Source organism: Styela clava, chromosome 5 (assembly GCF_964204865.1).
Source record: "Styela clava chromosome 5, kaStyClav1.hap1.2, whole genome shotgun sequence".
In the NCBI taxonomy this organism is placed as follows: domain Eukaryota; kingdom Metazoa; phylum Chordata; class Ascidiacea; order Stolidobranchia; family Styelidae; genus Styela; species Styela clava.
The window spans coordinates 9,507,605-9,524,223 of NC_135254.1; the positions used below are offsets into that span (position 1 = coordinate 9,507,605).

The 16,619-nt window shown below is 36.0% G+C and overlaps 2 protein-coding genes across 5 annotated transcripts in view; both read left to right on the plus strand.

Annotated features, from left to right (window-relative positions):
- LOC120345203 (GTPase-activating protein and VPS9 domain-containing protein 1-like) overlaps nucleotides 1-5,253 on the plus strand; it is a 34,858-nt gene extending 29,605 nt beyond the window's left edge. For both annotated transcript variants that reach the window (XM_078113215.1, XM_078113216.1), the window contains 4 exons: nucleotides 281-453; nucleotides 982-1,096; nucleotides 2,183-2,453; nucleotides 2,856-5,253. In XM_078113215.1, the coding sequence (XP_077969341.1) occupies nucleotides 281-453; nucleotides 982-1,096; nucleotides 2,183-2,453; nucleotides 2,856-2,996 (700 nt within the window). In that variant the 3' untranslated portion in view covers nucleotides 2,997-5,253. The remainder of the gene's footprint in view (nucleotides 1-280; nucleotides 454-981; nucleotides 1,097-2,182; nucleotides 2,454-2,855) is intronic.
- A 3,483-nt stretch (nucleotides 5,254-8,736) lies between these two features.
- Nucleotides 8,737-16,619, plus strand: LOC120344831 (facilitated trehalose transporter Tret1-2 homolog). 3 transcript variants are annotated; one of them, XM_078112782.1, is made up of 11 exons: nucleotides 8,737-8,936; nucleotides 10,363-10,571; nucleotides 11,464-11,623; nucleotides 12,515-12,721; nucleotides 13,100-13,247; nucleotides 13,479-13,636; nucleotides 14,200-14,356; nucleotides 14,858-15,019; nucleotides 15,127-15,297; nucleotides 15,611-15,801; nucleotides 16,098-16,619. In XM_078112782.1, the coding sequence occupies exons 2-11, from the start codon at nucleotides 10,453-10,455 to the stop codon at nucleotides 16,374-16,376; spliced, it is 1,752 nt and encodes a 583-aa protein (XP_077968908.1). In that variant the 5' UTR covers nucleotides 8,737-8,936; nucleotides 10,363-10,452; the 3' UTR covers nucleotides 16,377-16,619. The 3 variants fall into 3 exon arrangements, with proteins under 3 accessions (XP_077968908.1, XP_039270078.2, XP_039270079.2); XM_039414144.2 differs by lacking the exon at nucleotides 8,737-8,936 and having other exon boundaries at nucleotides 9,945-10,571; XM_039414145.2 differs by lacking the exons at nucleotides 8,737-8,936; nucleotides 12,515-12,721 and having other exon boundaries at nucleotides 9,946-10,571.

The following is a 16,619-nucleotide window of genomic DNA, read 5'->3' on the forward strand; positions in this document are numbered from 1 at the left end:
GGGCACATAAGAAGTAATTTTTCAGGAAATGAATTTTTATTCTGTGAAAACTCTAGAAATTATTTCACACATTTGCAGGGTACTACTAGTATACAATTCTGCAATTCTTGTTTATACAAGTTGGAATATGATGTATTTACCATGCATGAACCCATTCTGGATAGTATGCCTTTGAAACAGTTGATGGCAAAATTTTACATTTGCTGATATTTCAAAGTTCATAAAACATGAAATGTACTAGCATGAATTTAGTAGAAAAATGATATTTTTGTTTTTCCAGGCGTTATTTAACATCAAGATTTGTCAGTCTGTTTTTGAAACGTATGGATTCGCAATTACGTGTTTTTCGAACTCGTTTCACAAGCGCTACGGCTGCTGATGAGAAAGTTGCTCTTGTCAGGGAATTTTTAAGTTTCTTGTATGGAGAAATGTCTAAAGACAAAGTATGGGCAGGTATGTCTTATATTATTGTTTTGTTATATAAGGTTTTGTATTTTTCAGGATGTGGATTCTTAGTTTGTTTTTATTTATTATTATTTTTTTTTTATGTAGCAGTCATAGTCCGAACTCAGAGTCGTATCCAGAATCTGAATAGCTTCTTGTAATAATCAAAATTTCCAACAGAAAAAAACGAGTATTCTCAATAGATAATTAAACAGGCTTGCACATGCCACAGTTTTTCTGATTAAAATTTCGATTTCGAGTACATAGCTGGATTTAGAGTTAAAATTCCTTCAACTTTTGATAGTCTGAAATTTTGTGAAACTGCCGTCAGAATCTGAAGGTATATGGGGCCTTGGTATAAGTGGCCAGCCATGTGTTGAGGAATAGTTTGTTTGAAATGATGGTGCCATCATTTATTCACTTAATTAGACACATATATCTAATCTTTTTCTTCGTATATCTATATATTCTTCGAAATATCAGGGCATGAATTACAAGATGCTGATTGTATTTTTTCATGTTTTTGAAATATTCCAGGTGCAAGCGAGGAACAACTTATTGAAGCAGAGAGAGCTATAGAAAGATCAGTTTTCATTTACATTTATAAAATTGCTATTTATCCAAATGGTGAAGGTGATGTCATGAGAGACGAGTAAGTTTATTCTTTGTATTTATTGATAATATAACTTTATCATTCTGTAAAAAATGACTATTTTTTCGTCGATGTTCCAAATCCCTCCATATTTTTGTGCGACCGAATCTGTGATCTTTACCTTGCAACGACAACATAGTTAGATCAAAAACTTCTACACCTATTGCCTGTCAACCTATTTTGGTGGAACAAAACCCCAATGAAACATGTCAGAGGCTTTGGGAACCTGTGTGCAATAGCTTATTGTCTGAATTATTTAAAGTATAAATAAGTTTATAAGAAACCTAATACTAACATAACAAAATGATCTTTCAAGTCAAGTTTAATAATAATGGAGCTTAATAAAGATTATATTTAAACAGTCTACACGTAATAATATATCATATTTGAATAGAAACTTGCGGAACCTTTGGACTAGGTACTTCCATAGTGTGTAGACCAGGTTAGGGTTAGGTCATAATTTTTTTCCCGGTTTTCCTCATTTTAGTTCTATTACGAGTTCAGGGACTGTCTGTGTTAGCCAAGTGAATACACTCCCTGCCCATAGGTTTCAGTCCCTTTACACAACTTGATGTAAAATAGGCGAACAAAATTATTTACCTCCATATTGGTACACACACTTATGGAGCTCCCGCTGAACTACAGGTCGCGGCCGAACCCCAGTCGAAGACCACTTCAGCAAAGAGGCTAGCTTTAGAAGTTCAGCAGGATCAACTTGCATTTTCTGATTGGATGAATGTGCTATGCATATTCGGCGCTCCCGAAGTATGCGAAGCAAGATGGCGTAATCGGAATGTAATATGTGTACTAGGTTAAGGTTAGGCCATAATTTTAGCAGGTATAAATACTACGGGAAGCTCTTGGCTAGTCTTCGAACTGATAATGGGACTAAAATAAGGAAAATTGGAAAAAATTTATCGCCTAACCCTAACCTGTTACCCATGTTACGTTCCGATGTCCGCCATCCTGATTCGCATACTTCGGGAGCACCGCATATTCTTGTACACAACAAATTCCAATTCTTAGTTCAATTTTACTGTCCCAGTTTCCTTTGCACAACTCAAATTTATCTTTATCTATTTCCAGGGTCTATCAAGGACACATATCACATCTAGCAGCTGTGGTTACACCTCACCATCCAGCATTACAAATACCTAAAAAATATTTGAACGAATGTCCATGGACGTCAGCTCAGGCAGAAACGAAATCTATCAACGCTTATAAAACTCCAAGGGACAAACTTGCTGCCGTACTTCGATGCTGTAACACCATAATGAATTTATTGAAAATGGCAGATGAAGGGACCGTTCCCGGAGCTGATGATTTTACTCCAGTTCTTGTATATGTTTTAATTATGGTAAGCAAGATTTTTGTATCCTTCATTCTAGCTTTTCAGCATTTTCTCTTTTTTTTCAAAATTCGCTTTCAATAACTTTTTGAATAGTAAAAAAACAAGAAAGCACAATGCTCAAATATATGGACACGAAGGCCCAAAATGAAGTAGTATGGGTACTACCTGTACTGCAGTCTTCCCACTTTGCCTGACCACCTGGTAGAAATGAACGAGGAACTGCCACAATATGCGCAATTTTTAATTTTGATGACGTTATTGCATACAAAAAAGCAAATTCCATAGAGCACACAGAAATATTTGAAATGAATACAAGTAATAGTCTTCTAGCGACAACAACAATCTTTAACCACTGAAAATTCACAGCAATTGGTCCAGTAATCATGGAGATATTTTTTCTTGTAACAGGCAAATCCACCCCACCTTCTTTCCACCGTACAGTATATAACAAGTTTTATTGGAGATGAACTAACTGGAGAAGATTCTTACTGGTGGATGCAATTCACGGCAGCTACTGAATTTATTAAAACTATCGATGAAAGAAAGTGATTTCATTATAAAAGTAGACACAGTTTTTCAATTTATTCATGTGAAATGGATTAACTTCGCCGAATTTTTGCAACTCCACACATATAGCTTTCAAATTTTCTGATTAGATGAATGATGTTTATATGAACGTGGTTGGTCTTAACTGGGTAAAAAATCAATCTTCTGGATTTGAGCGCACCATGGTTAGTGCTGGGCATTTTTGAATATCTGATGAATCAAATCGAATAATTTTTTTGAATTGAATTTTGGATACTTGAGGAGATGTGTAATCGTATTTGTCTTTTTTATTGTAATTTGTCCTTCAGACACATAAATTCCTTAAAAATATAGAATCCATCACTCAGACAGTTCGCTGAGTGTTAACACACAATAAGAAAAATGTTTCATCATAACTCGTAGTCATTACTAAGAAGAGTCATACGTTGGAATTGTATTTTTAAAAAATTGCTTCTGTAGAAAAAATTAAGAATTTCACCTGGACCTGGCAGACGAAAAAATACAAGATGGCGGTGATTTGAAATTTCCGTCTTGAGTCTTGACCAATTTGTATAATTTACTATTCGATTCAAAAGGCCCAGCCCTGCTAATGGTTACAGCAATCGATTTAGCTATGTAGGCGTCGCAGGTTTGGGATTTCAGATTCTAACTACACTTCACCCAGAAGTTGGGTGGACACTACAGTGTCAAACCGTTAAGATTAAAGTATAATAGCTTTCTTATATATTGGTGACTGCTCTTTTTTCCGAGTGAAGGCATGTCAACTCCTCATAAAAAATATGTTTTTGGGTAAATTTCTGTATTTTAGAGCCGCATCACTTGTTGTTTCATAACTTGATCATCCAAGTATGTGTGAGTGATTCTGATTATTGTATGAAAATATTGTTCATATAATTAATAATGTTTCTAACCGGCGTTCGTTTTTTCCTACATAATTAATCTAATACCACATTACCTGAATTAAATTAGGTTTCAAATAATTGCTGTCGGAAATCTGTAAAATTAGTATTTACTAAATCTGTAAAATTAGTATTTACTAATATTTAAAGCATCAATTTTTTTATATTTTTGTGCCATTGTAATGGTTTACATCTTCGTAAAAACATCACGTACTTTCCCTTTATGAGAGTAAAATTGAAAATAATTTTCAAGTTCTGTAAACAAGTTTTCACCCCATCAAGGTTTTGGTACTCCCGTAGTATGTGAACTAAGATGGCAAAGATCGGACCATAGTATGTGTATCAGGTTAGGGTTAGACCATATTTTCAGGTACAAATACTACGGGAGTCACGTGGCTTGTCCCCGAACTCGTATTAAAACTAGAATAAGAAAAATTGAATCAATTTATGGCCTAACCCTAACCTGGTACACAAACTACGTCCGGGTGTCCGCCATCTTAATTCACATACTACGGGAGTATGAATGTTTTGAATCAAATTAGTGATGTTATGATTCAAATATAATCTTTCCACGTTTCATCTCATAGAGACTGACCACTTCAGACAGTCCTTTAACAACTATGCTCGCCCTTCGCTCAGTGTTTGTAGAATTTTGTTTGCAGATGTCCGACCTTGGTCAGACGAAACGTCCCAGAAATTTGTTCTGCTGTATCCGTGATTCACATCACTATAGAGGGAGAAATTAGTTATTAAATATTACTTTAATTTCTCTACAGATGTGCATCAATTCTCATTGTACTAATCTATTAACTTATAGTAAATGAATTAGACTTGGAAATTATATAATTAAACTTGTGAGTTTGTTCCTTTATATTGCATACTCCCTCATGTTCCGAATGTTTATATAATCTATCTGGGAAGACTGTGTTATCATTTCTCGTGTGCAAGCCCCACATCTTGAATTCTGCCCAGTTGCTGATTGAAAGGGGTGCAACACAGCTCAGGCCGTGCTGATGAAATACTTTAGCGTTTGCATCGTCCAACTTGCTATTCAGATTTCTTCTACAGTATGCTCCCTTTCATTCCTTATATTTTCAGTCTTATCTGTTGTAATTCTTGGTGTAATTTTATCTAATCTAGTATATTATCTTATCTTTCGATTTGATTTTCATATTATATAGTTATATTTTTCATTCTGATAAATTATATCTTTCCGTAGGATAGTAATACATCACGCCTACATTCATTTCATGCCGTTTCATTGTTTTTTTCTTTAATTTTTCTGTGATTTGGAAAATTCTGTTTTCTTTTTCTCTATGAGCCATCTTGAAAAATAATATAATGATGAGATTATCTTAGCACATGCTTAGTATTTTTTCAAACTACTTTCTAATTTTAATGAGAGGTGGGGTTTTCATATTCATTACTCGAGAATGGATTCATTTTATGTCGAAGCACGGCATCCCTCTTTTGTTAGGATGAGAATTTGCAGGGTAATCAAGAGATGCGGTGGCGAGCGTATTCCTAAAAACCTCGCACGATGCCCCACACCGCCGTTTCAGATGCGTGGACTTGATTTGATTCCCGATCAGTTGAGTGTTGGATATTCGTGATTTCCAGGATAGTTGGGATTGTGGTATTGCGTCATTTGAAAGATAGTTGACGTCCTAGATCAGGGGTTCCCAAACTTTATTGGCCGCGGGCCAAAACTTGAATCGGAGGGATGTTCGCGGGCCAGAAGAGTGTAGCGCCTGAAAGCGCGTGACATGTCTAAGCTCTTATGGTTCATAATTAAATTACTGCCCTATGTAATCATAATACCGGTACGAATAATTGAGATAATGCTTTAGTTGAATTGTTACGATAAAACCACGTGCTTGAAGTGTGATAATGGCGTAACACTTGGCGCTATCTAGAATGAAAAAAGGTGAAGCAAAATCTGTTGCACTAACTTGCACACTATTTCACTCAAGCTCGGCGGGCAATTTTGAATCGTTACGCGGGCCGGATTTGGCCCGCGGTTTGGGAACCCCTGTCCTAGAGGATCGGCGTAGTCATCTCGTCCAGTCCAATGTTCGACGAACAATTATAAGTGTACAGGTCAGGCTTTCCACCTTCAAACCTGTCGCAGTCGAATGATATACGAAAGAAGGGCGGTCCATAAGTATGTGTGCCAATATGGAGTTAACTAATTTTGTTCGCCCACTTTACATCCAGTTCCGTAAGGGGACGGAAGCCTATGTGCAGGGTGTATATTCACTTAGCTAACACAGACAATCCCCGAACTCGTAATGTAACTGAAATAAGGAAAATCGGAATAAAGTTATGGCCTAACCTGGTACACATTACAGGTGAAAGGGAATATGGTACCATCATTGCCTCATCACTAGGATTTTCGAATATATGACGGTTATCGAATATTATTTTCGATTGGAATTTGGAGTACTAGGAAGATATGTTATCGTATGCGATTTTTCATTGTAATTGGTCTTCCAAACACTTAAATTACTAATTAAACGGTATCTATTACCCAGACAGTTTGTTGAGTGTTCACACGCAATAAGAAACGGGTTTCATCAATAACTCACTCGGAAGAAAAGAGTCGTCTGTCAGAATTGCATTTGTTGAGTGTTCACACTCCATAAGAAACCTGTTTCATCAATAACTCAGTCGGAAGAAAAAAAGTCGTATGTCAGAGTTGCATTTTAAACATTTGGCTCAAATGAAAATTAATGAGAGACTCACTTCGACCTTTGGTCGGACAAATAAACAAGATGACGACGATTCGAAGTTCTCGTCGGAATCGATTCGAATAATTTACTATTCGATTGAAAATGTTCAGCCCTCCTCATCATTTATGACATGGCTGAGTTATCGTTACGACTTTTTCGGTTTGATTTGGTAGGTATTTATTACGGTTCCATTACATTTGAACCCACGTACATTTGAACCCATGGCAATTGCACCTGTATGCTATTGCACCTATGGATTTTTTTTTGTTTTTCGGAGAGTTAAACCCATACTAACCCTAACCCATGGGTTTTAGCACCCGCATATAGATTGAACCCGTGGATATACACATGGGTTCAAATGTACGTGGGTTCAAATGTACGGTCACCATTTATTACAAAAAACGATGGCCCAACGTATTCGTCGCCTGTTGCTAATCGACTGTACACGTCCGCTATCCAGTGTTTCGATCATACAATCCTTTGCGCAAACCGGACTCTTGTCTTGTCTAGAAAAATGGTAAGTATTGAATAAGTGACCCATTTTTCGGATCACGTATTTAACGTTCACCAAATATTGAAATCGTTACCAGTTGATTTCTAGCCTGGGAAAAATAGTTATATTGTATTTACAGGAAATCCAAACGTTCAGACCAAGTCTTCGTCCACGAAAACAGTCTGCATTTGCTACGCGAACTAATACGATACAGCGTGTATCATATGTTTTGCATAGCCAGTTAAAGAGCCCGGTCTCAAAATTTCACGCAGTCCGTTTTTGTTTTGAAAATTTATGTTCGAACCAAACGGGAATTGCGAATAGTGTGACGCAATTGCAGCTATAATGATAACTTCCGTTTTAGAATGATTATATTACGTCATATTGTTATCGGTATGCTGCCATCCGGATTCAGAGACCTGATTAAAATTTGCTTTTTAATTTTCAATTGCTCCACTATACGTTATTTATCCGCGGCCCAAACGTTTTATGTTGGGAAAATCATGCGTCGATTTGCACAATTTTTCGTAACCGGTGAATAGAGTTTGTTTTTGTGCAAAAAGCAAAGAAATCGTGTAGAAGGAAGTTGCCTCGTTAAGCAGCGGATTTTGATGCAATTTGTAGAAAGTTGGGTACAGAACCGATCGTTCATGTCGTAGATTCGTAGTCAGTCGTTTTGATTTTGTTCGAGGTTATATTCATGTTATGAATTATTGGACACGCAGTGTACATATAGATCGTTTTGTTACAATTCTATATATGCTTGAATATTGCCGTGAACAAACTCATATTAACTTGTATAAAGTAAGAATAAGTAGTAAGAAGTAAGAAATAAAGTAAGAAAGTTAGGTGTAAAAGTAGTTACGTATAGAAGATATGAGCAGAGTAGGTGACCGAAGTAAAGCTCTGGCAAAATCGTGAACTTTTAGTACCACGACGGTGGGCTTTTTTATTTGATGTTTTTTCGTTGTTGATTATTCACACACTTCACACTCAAAATAAAGATAAACTCACTTTTGACTGAAGTCAGTCGGATTACTGAAATGGCGATGGCCGGGCTAAAGTAACCCACCATGAAATCATACGCGACGCCAAATACCAGACGGAGTAAAGCAGCCCAAGCCAACGTGCTGATCCGGGCGGATATTTGTTTTCTTGATCTGTAATATACATTTAGTCGACCATAAACTGATATTCCTCCCGTCTATAAATTGAGCCCCTCGGCGTCTGAATCATTTTTTATTTGATTTTTCAAATTTTATCCGTTGTGATAGGCTTATATATCATTCAATTCATGCATATATAGAAAGTGAGATTGTATTTTAACAGCAGAAACAAAAAGATATGTCATTGTTTTAGCATAGTGAGATGACGCTTTGGAAACAGTTGTGTGTGCAGTCACTTCCGGATGCGTTAAGAAGGCTCCAACGAAAACGTTTAATTCAGGACAATGATGGCTTGTTCAATATCCACGGAACACATTCGTTGAAAATTCATGTATTCCATTAATTGTAATGATCGTAGAAAAATTGTTACCTCGAGGGCGATTTCAAAACAGTGTGTTGGATGTTATATTTTTTATTATTATTTCAATGAACCTCATTGCATAATAACATTTATTATATTTCATTCATGAAACCACAGTTTTTAGAACGTGGATTTACCTGAGTTTGGAGTAGAGCTGGATATATCGTCCCAATCTTCTTCTCCGTAGACTGTTTATTGGGTGCTATATATAGGTAGCGGGCTTGACTATTTGGAACAACTACACAAAACGTGTACTACGAATCAAGTATTTAAACGTACAATAATGCATTACGTAAATGTGTGATATTTTGTCACCTGAAAGAAATTGTTTCCGTCTTGCATCTACCAATATTCTATGCCAAGTATATGTCACATGTAGCTTTTGTTTGTATTGTCGCGAGGATCAATTTAAGATCGAACATATGTATTAAATGCCGTTTTAAGGAGAACTTTTTTGATCAAGCAGTAACTTTAAAGTGTAAAATAATAAAAAAAATGTAAAATTTTTGTGAATATTATCCTAAAAGGTAAACACCGCCAAATAATTCAAGTGCGGTGTTAAGGTCGCATGGGATGAAATTCGAAAAAATTCTTTTAATTTCGACTGTTGTGGTGAGTCGTATATATATCAGTATGAAAGGCTAACGTCACAATGCTGCAGTGTATATAAAGTCATCGGTAGTGTATGTTATTGAGATCACGTTAAGAGATCGCATACCAAAGCGGCACCCGGTAATATTTAGGTAGCGTGGTTTTTTTTATTGGTCGACCTTGATCTCTCTATATTATAATACAGTTATAATATTAAGGTGATATTGTGTGGTATAATATATTGCACGGCTGGTAGGTTCAGTATCGCCGGCCTATGCTGTTCTATTGAAAATGAAATAATATATATAACAACCCAAAATGGAGTTGTAATTATCCTACATTATTTATTTCGTAAAAAATACTTTTTTGTAACAAGCAAAAGGAATATTTGCCAATGTTTATGTGCGACGCAAATTAAAAATCGAACGTAAGTGAATCATAAAAAAACGATTAAATAATAATAATCTTGTTAAAAAAAAAAATTAACGAGAAAATTGCCATAATTTCTACGATTGTGAATACACGTTTCGGAATACATTGTTTTTTAAGTACTGTATCCTAATAAGGTCTGGTATTGGTATTAAGAACTGAGAAATAAAAATGCTAAGGAGAGAATTAATAGCGCACTGGAGAATGTGAAAATATTTAATTAACTTTAGTACTGATATATATGTTTATTAAACATAACATGGCATCAGTCATTGTTAATTGTTATGACAGTCTACATCTGTACACCAAGCGAGATCGACTCAAATTTATTAAAATGAATGACTCGCGAACCATATCGGTTTCGCCGAAAAAATTTGGGCGTAATACACACCACAGTTTATTACAATCTGTAGCCTACGTCACTGCTCATCTATAGCGAGGAAAATCGACACAAAGAAATACGAACGCTCGCCATTCCCAGACATTTTCGAGACGTGCGATATGGTATTTGACAGAGCAATAATGAATGTGACTGCCTATTTCAGCTCACTAAGCATTAGCTCAGTAGTTGTGTTTGAATTTACCTTCAGTAGGCAGGAAGGGAGGGTACTCTGTTTAACTTAACAATATACCGGTAATTGGCGTGTTGGTACGCTGACAAGTGCCGGTGCTTTTATAAAGGCATGCTTCCATTTCAGGCTGTGCTTGATATGCTGAAAAGAATAAGGTGTATGCGAGTGTACTGGGAACTTGTACAATCGATCTTGCAGTCATAATGTATATGTATTATGCTTGGCTGCTGTAAAGCGAACCATCGTTATATACGTCGCCACACTGAAGTACCATTCAAGAATTTAAGCGGTGCAGAAAACAGCAACACTTCAATAGGAACAAAGATTATGAAGCGGTAAGCGTTTTGTGACGTCGATTTAGCCTAGCCCAAGTCATTCCTGTAACCATGAAGGTAGGCAATATAGATAAAAGAAATATTTTAAATTGTTGTTTGTTTGTTGTGTTGTGGATGACGTTTGCCTCTGTCGTTACACACCGAATATCGCGGCAGCGCCTTAACTGCAACAATTTCGTCAAGTCTTTTTCAAACAGTTTAACGAGAAAATTTGGAACATCTATCACATATGTATCGTCTTTATCAGCAGCCTGCAACTTCAACCTAATTAAACAGCAAACAATATAATATATATTATAAATTATCAATGCATGAAAATGTCCTAATCAAGTGTGGTACTAAGATAAATAATATTTAAAAAGGCCAATCATGGCGATGTGGCCTTGGGCTATTGAACTCAATTATGCCCAGTTTTGGCGGTTTTTTAGTTTTAAGAAGTCTAAATGAACTCGTTTGATTTCGTTTCCTTATTTTACTTTGAAAAACATTACCTATTGTGCTAAGTTTTAGTAAAATCTTACCAGTATAATCAAATTTGCCCTAAAGTAACTTCATGATAGATTTCCGCATTCATTGTTTGGTGCTTCCTGGTTTATGTGAATGGGTCAAATTGAGTTGTCGAAGTCCTAGATGCAAATTCTTCTGAAGTAGAGACATTCTCAGTCATCAAGGCTAAAAACCAGATCCTGTAATGCGTTTTCTACAATATAAAATCGGAAACGTAACGTTTCATTATCAACCTTTAATATCAGGCATAATTGGCAAGACAGTTTTCAGAACAAACATAGATGACCGTGCGTCGCACCGTTAGTCAAGTTGGGGCTAGTACTAAGCCTTGACAAAATTTTGTGATGAGTACTTTAAATTTGTTAAAGCAAAATCATTTTAACAGGAAATTTCATCACCGATATGGAATTCTAGCTTGCTTGGCTGCATCATCTTCCGCTTTGAATGCTGGATTTGCCATCAGTTTTAGTTCTCCAGCAATCCAGGATTTAGAACAAGGAAAGGGATTAATTCACCTAACTCCAGAAGAAACGACATGGTTTGGGGTAGGTTGGATAATAGTTTAGAAATTAGGAATTGCGGGAACAACTGTGATTGTTATTATTATTTAGCCATGCTTTTCTGTTTTTTTTTTTTCGGGAGGGGGGGGGGGGGGGTGATAAACCACTCGGATGTCCTCTGAAGACAATCAATTTTTCGGGCATTCATCTATTAAACTTCTGATCCATTTGTTTGCAAATATATCAGTGACTTCGAAAGCATGACTCAAGTCACAATCTGAATCACACTTAATCTGAACGAATTATCTGAGCGTTTCCGTAACGTGACAAAATGTTAGTTTGGTCATCTCTGATACATGCGATTTTGCTAAATACAACTCACTATATTATCAAAAATAAATATAATAACGTAGCAACAACGAATAGCTGAATGACTATTTGAATAATTGCAAAAACAACTCGGTAACTATTACTAGAAAACGTAAAGCAATTGTTGTTGTTGTTCAAGTTATAACCCATGTCGATGAACGGTGATGTAAGTGAATGTTGTATTCTTGCGCCATCATTACAGGACACTTAAACCTACTATCTCCAAATCTACTCTAAACTAGCACGAAGGTTCATCTATTCACGCTTCGAAAGAGCCTTTAGCTAGAAATAGCTTCATTTTGCTCGATTTCGGCGCTAATTTCATTCTCAATATATAGGAAAATATCTTTATTCTCTCAAGAATCCTATTTAACTCGTAACCATTTTGCTGAAAATATACAAACATGGGCCACGTGACCAAAACATTCGATTATCTCTCTATAATATATTAATTAAACTTCAATTGGTCGCGGCATTAAACACATGGCGATAAACTTTACTAATTCACTGATCAGAATATTTATAATATCAAATCTTAAATGTAAAACACACATAAATTGGTTTCAGAGTCTCCTTCCTTTGACGGCAATGTGTGGCAGTTTACTGAGTGGTCCGCTGATGGACTATTTCGGGCGACGACCAACAATATTGATGGTCGTAATCTTGTTTCTTGTCAGCTGGATAACTATGTTCTTTGCTTCAGGATATGCAATGCTTTTTTCTGGTCGCGGATTATCCGGTTTGGCGACAGGAATGAGCTTTGCAGTTATACCAGTAATTTATTTTTGCGTTTTATCGGTGCAATGTTTGAGTTCTGACAAACAATTTCTAAATTGAAAATGATTAAAAATAATATGAAATTTTGCTTGATATATAGATCAACATAACGATATGTAAAAATGGAGGTAACTAAAACTATCGAATAACTTTTTGCTTGTATTAAAATGCAAATTAACACATTTCCAAACCACGGGTGTTCAACAGTGGGCCGGGATAGCATTGTGGTTTGAGCGTGGTGAAAGGACCAAACCAACTGCTTCACTTATGATGTAATTACCTGGGTCAGCAGTTTCAAATTAGAATGATTCCAGTCCTCGTCTAGGCAAAAATAAAATTGCTCTATTTTAAATAATATTTTTTATTCTATTCCAGGTATATATATCAGAAGTTAGTCCAGCTATTTTACGCGGAACAATGGGAAGTATATTTAGTGTTCTGTTAGCGCTTGGACTTCCGGTTGGGTATTGCGTTGCCGTTTTATACAGCTGGAGAGGAATGGCAGAATCTGGAGCTATAATAGGTAAATATATTAAATTGAAAAATTGGTTAAAGACGAATTTGTAATAATTTAAATTTTAGAAACTCATAAATGCGCACTACAGAGGATCAATAAATGCAGAAAAATGAATATAAAATTTATATCAATGTGTCATAAGCTTCACTCACGTGAACACGGGCCATTGAGCGGCGTTCTACATTCATATTATTATATCTTCATTATACAAGGTAATCTTATACACTTTTTTCATAGCTTGTCTCACATTCGTAGTCTGCTATTTACTGCCCGAAAGTCCGTATTGGCTACTTAGACAAAACAAAAATTTGGAGGCAACCAAATGTCTCAAAGTTTTACGTGGAAGCAACGATGTCGCGGCGGAAGTGAAGGACATACAGGCGTTACAGCAGGAGGTAGGCAGATTAAGGTAGTTCGTTTGTACAGAAAAGAAATGAGCTTCATTTCGACATCGGGCATTTTTATCCATATGTAATAAACTAAGTAATATACGCTATTCTTCGCCATTCATTGTAGAAACGACGGCGCTTCAAAAGTATGTGTACCAATAGGGAGGTAACTAATTTTGTTCGCCTACTTTACATCAAGTATGAAGAAACTGAAACCTATGGACAGGGGGTATATTCACGTGGCTTACACAGACAGTCCCCGAACTCGTAATAGAACTGAAACGGATTAAAAGTATTGCCTAACGATAACCTGGTACACATACTACAGGAGTACCAAACCGACGAGCATCGTCCCGGGACTTGCGACGAAGATGCCGAGCGCACTATGACCCCGGTTATGATACACGAACGTGTACATAACAGACGCTTGTAAGAAATTGGCAGAACCGGCTCGTGATTTTGAATTACCTCAATTCATCTTATTTAAAATTGTGAGATGTGATGGATGAGCCCACTAGATCAGTTGTTTATAATATATTACATACCAAATAAACATCATTCCTTTTCAGCTGTCTACATCAGTTACAGCTGAAGAAATTTTTTCGCGATCATTCATGAAGCCAATGGGAATTGGTATAATGCTGATGGTAGTTCAACAATTTAGCGGCGTAAATGCTGTATTTTTCTATTCACACGAAATTTTTCAACGAACAAATTTTCATGATGGTAAGACAATTTTCAGTTCTATAATACTCTAATTTTAACAAATAATAATCATGTAATATATAGGCTACAATCTACTGATACTACTTCGTATTACGTTACGCTAAAGCAGTGCTTCTCCACCTTTTTTTGGGAACGGAAGACCTATGCCTTTTATCTCGCCTCACGCAACACCAAGAAATTTTAAGATAAAATTGATACCAAAAATTGTGTAATATTGCACAACCGGCTTATTACAACATCTTTTGAGGCTTTCAGTTTTAAGCCAACAATCCAGGACTTGAGGAGGTTGGTTTCCAAAAATGTAGCCTTTGAATAATTAAAAAAATAGAACACTCAAGGAAGTTCGCGAAACAGTTTGAGAAACACTGCTCTAAAAAATAAACTGATGTACGTCTCTTCCGTTTTTCCCTTATGCTCGTACTTGAAGCGGCGAAGCGCTATTGCATATTGATATGTACATTGCTGAAGTTATTTATGCTCTCATTTTCCTTTTTATTCTAGAGAACGTGGCAGGTATTCTTGTGAGCAGTCTACATGTCGCTGCCTTGATTGTGGTGACCTTTACAATAGATAGATTTGGTCGTCGTATATTATTACTAGTATCTGCATTTGGTATGATGATCTGCCATGCTGTAAACGGAGCCTGTATGTATATTATATCACGTAAGTAAACTATAGTTGCTCATATTTTTGTGCGAGCAAGAATCGTCGGCAAATTTCATAGTGTCACATTTGCTTTTTTAGACTGATCAATGGTCTTTTCTTTTTAGATAATGAAGCTACAATACGGCAAAAGAATATTTCATTGTCAGATATTTCCTTTGTCGAACGAGATTTAAATATATACAATGACTTGAATGATACTTCACGTCTCAATACATCATCTATGCAAAATGTCGCCACGAGTTTGGAACAGTCAGAAAATACATCAGACAACAATAGTACGATATGCTAGTAACTATAGGATGAATACAGATTACTCATAGGTGACATCATAACTAGCTCATAAAAAAGAATATATGCAAAGTTCCAGTGTAAATGAAGCACTGTGCGTCGTACAACTTGAGTACAACCATATAAAATTTGATTACTTTTGGAATTTTTTATATTCACAACATTGAAACATAATTTGTTTCGCTCGCAATATGAGATGGCCTAAAATGTGTGAGCTTAGTGTTCCCCTTCACGAAATATAATATATCATTAACTATGCCTCAAGTCAGTAACGTAAAGTCTTTTAATTATTCCTTCTAGCTGCATCATTGACTTCACTGTTGTTTGTAATGTTGTATATAGCAATGTACAGTGTAGGATTTGGTCCTATTCCATTTATTGCACTAAGTGAAATGTTACCTCAGCGCGGTAGAGGAGTGGCGTGTGGAATCGGTACAATGTGCAACTGGATTTGTGCTTTCACACTCACGAAGACTTTTGTACAATTAGTGGTAAATATGGTTTGATTATCAACTTATATGTATTACTTTCGTTCATAATGAACCAGACTCCCTTGACTCCCTTTCCGTTAATTCCAATTATTTCCCACCGACATATTACTAATATAATTTTATCAAATTTGTATTTCTCCTTATCTCAGCAACAAACGCTGCATAAAACTATAATACCACTTCCCTGGTGTCATCTAACATACGGTATCACATACTAAATTCATAGAACGTTTATAAGTATACATATGCTGGATTGTAAATTTCACATTAGTATAAGTGCTTTTCGTATTTTGCAGGAAGTTATCACCATTACGGGTGCGTTTTGGCTCTTTTCATCAGTATGTTTTTTATCTATTATATTTATTTGGCGATGCGTGCCAGAGACCAAAGGAAAAACTTTATCACAAATACAAGATATATTTGCAAGCAATACCAACTTCCATATGTCGCCAAGATTATCGACCAAATCGCCAGTTAAGAGTGTAAACCAGGTGGTTATGGCGAGCCCACTTTTGCCCTCTAAACGTTCTTCAAGTATGCAAGCTCAGATGATGAGCTTAGTGACGGAAGATTGACATGCCGTCTCTCCATTTGTATGAAGCTAATTATCTGGCCTACAAAAAGCAAGAAGAGGATATGACGACACTTTGGTATAAGTTCTTGCATGCAGGTGCACTCAATAGAAGACTACAGAAACCCTTATTACAGCAAATTTATTACTTCGAATTTCGTTTTGAATCTGTTTGCATGTACTAGACACTATTTTTATTGAAGGTATATTGATACTGTGTTTATTTGATTACATTGTGCGATTTTCA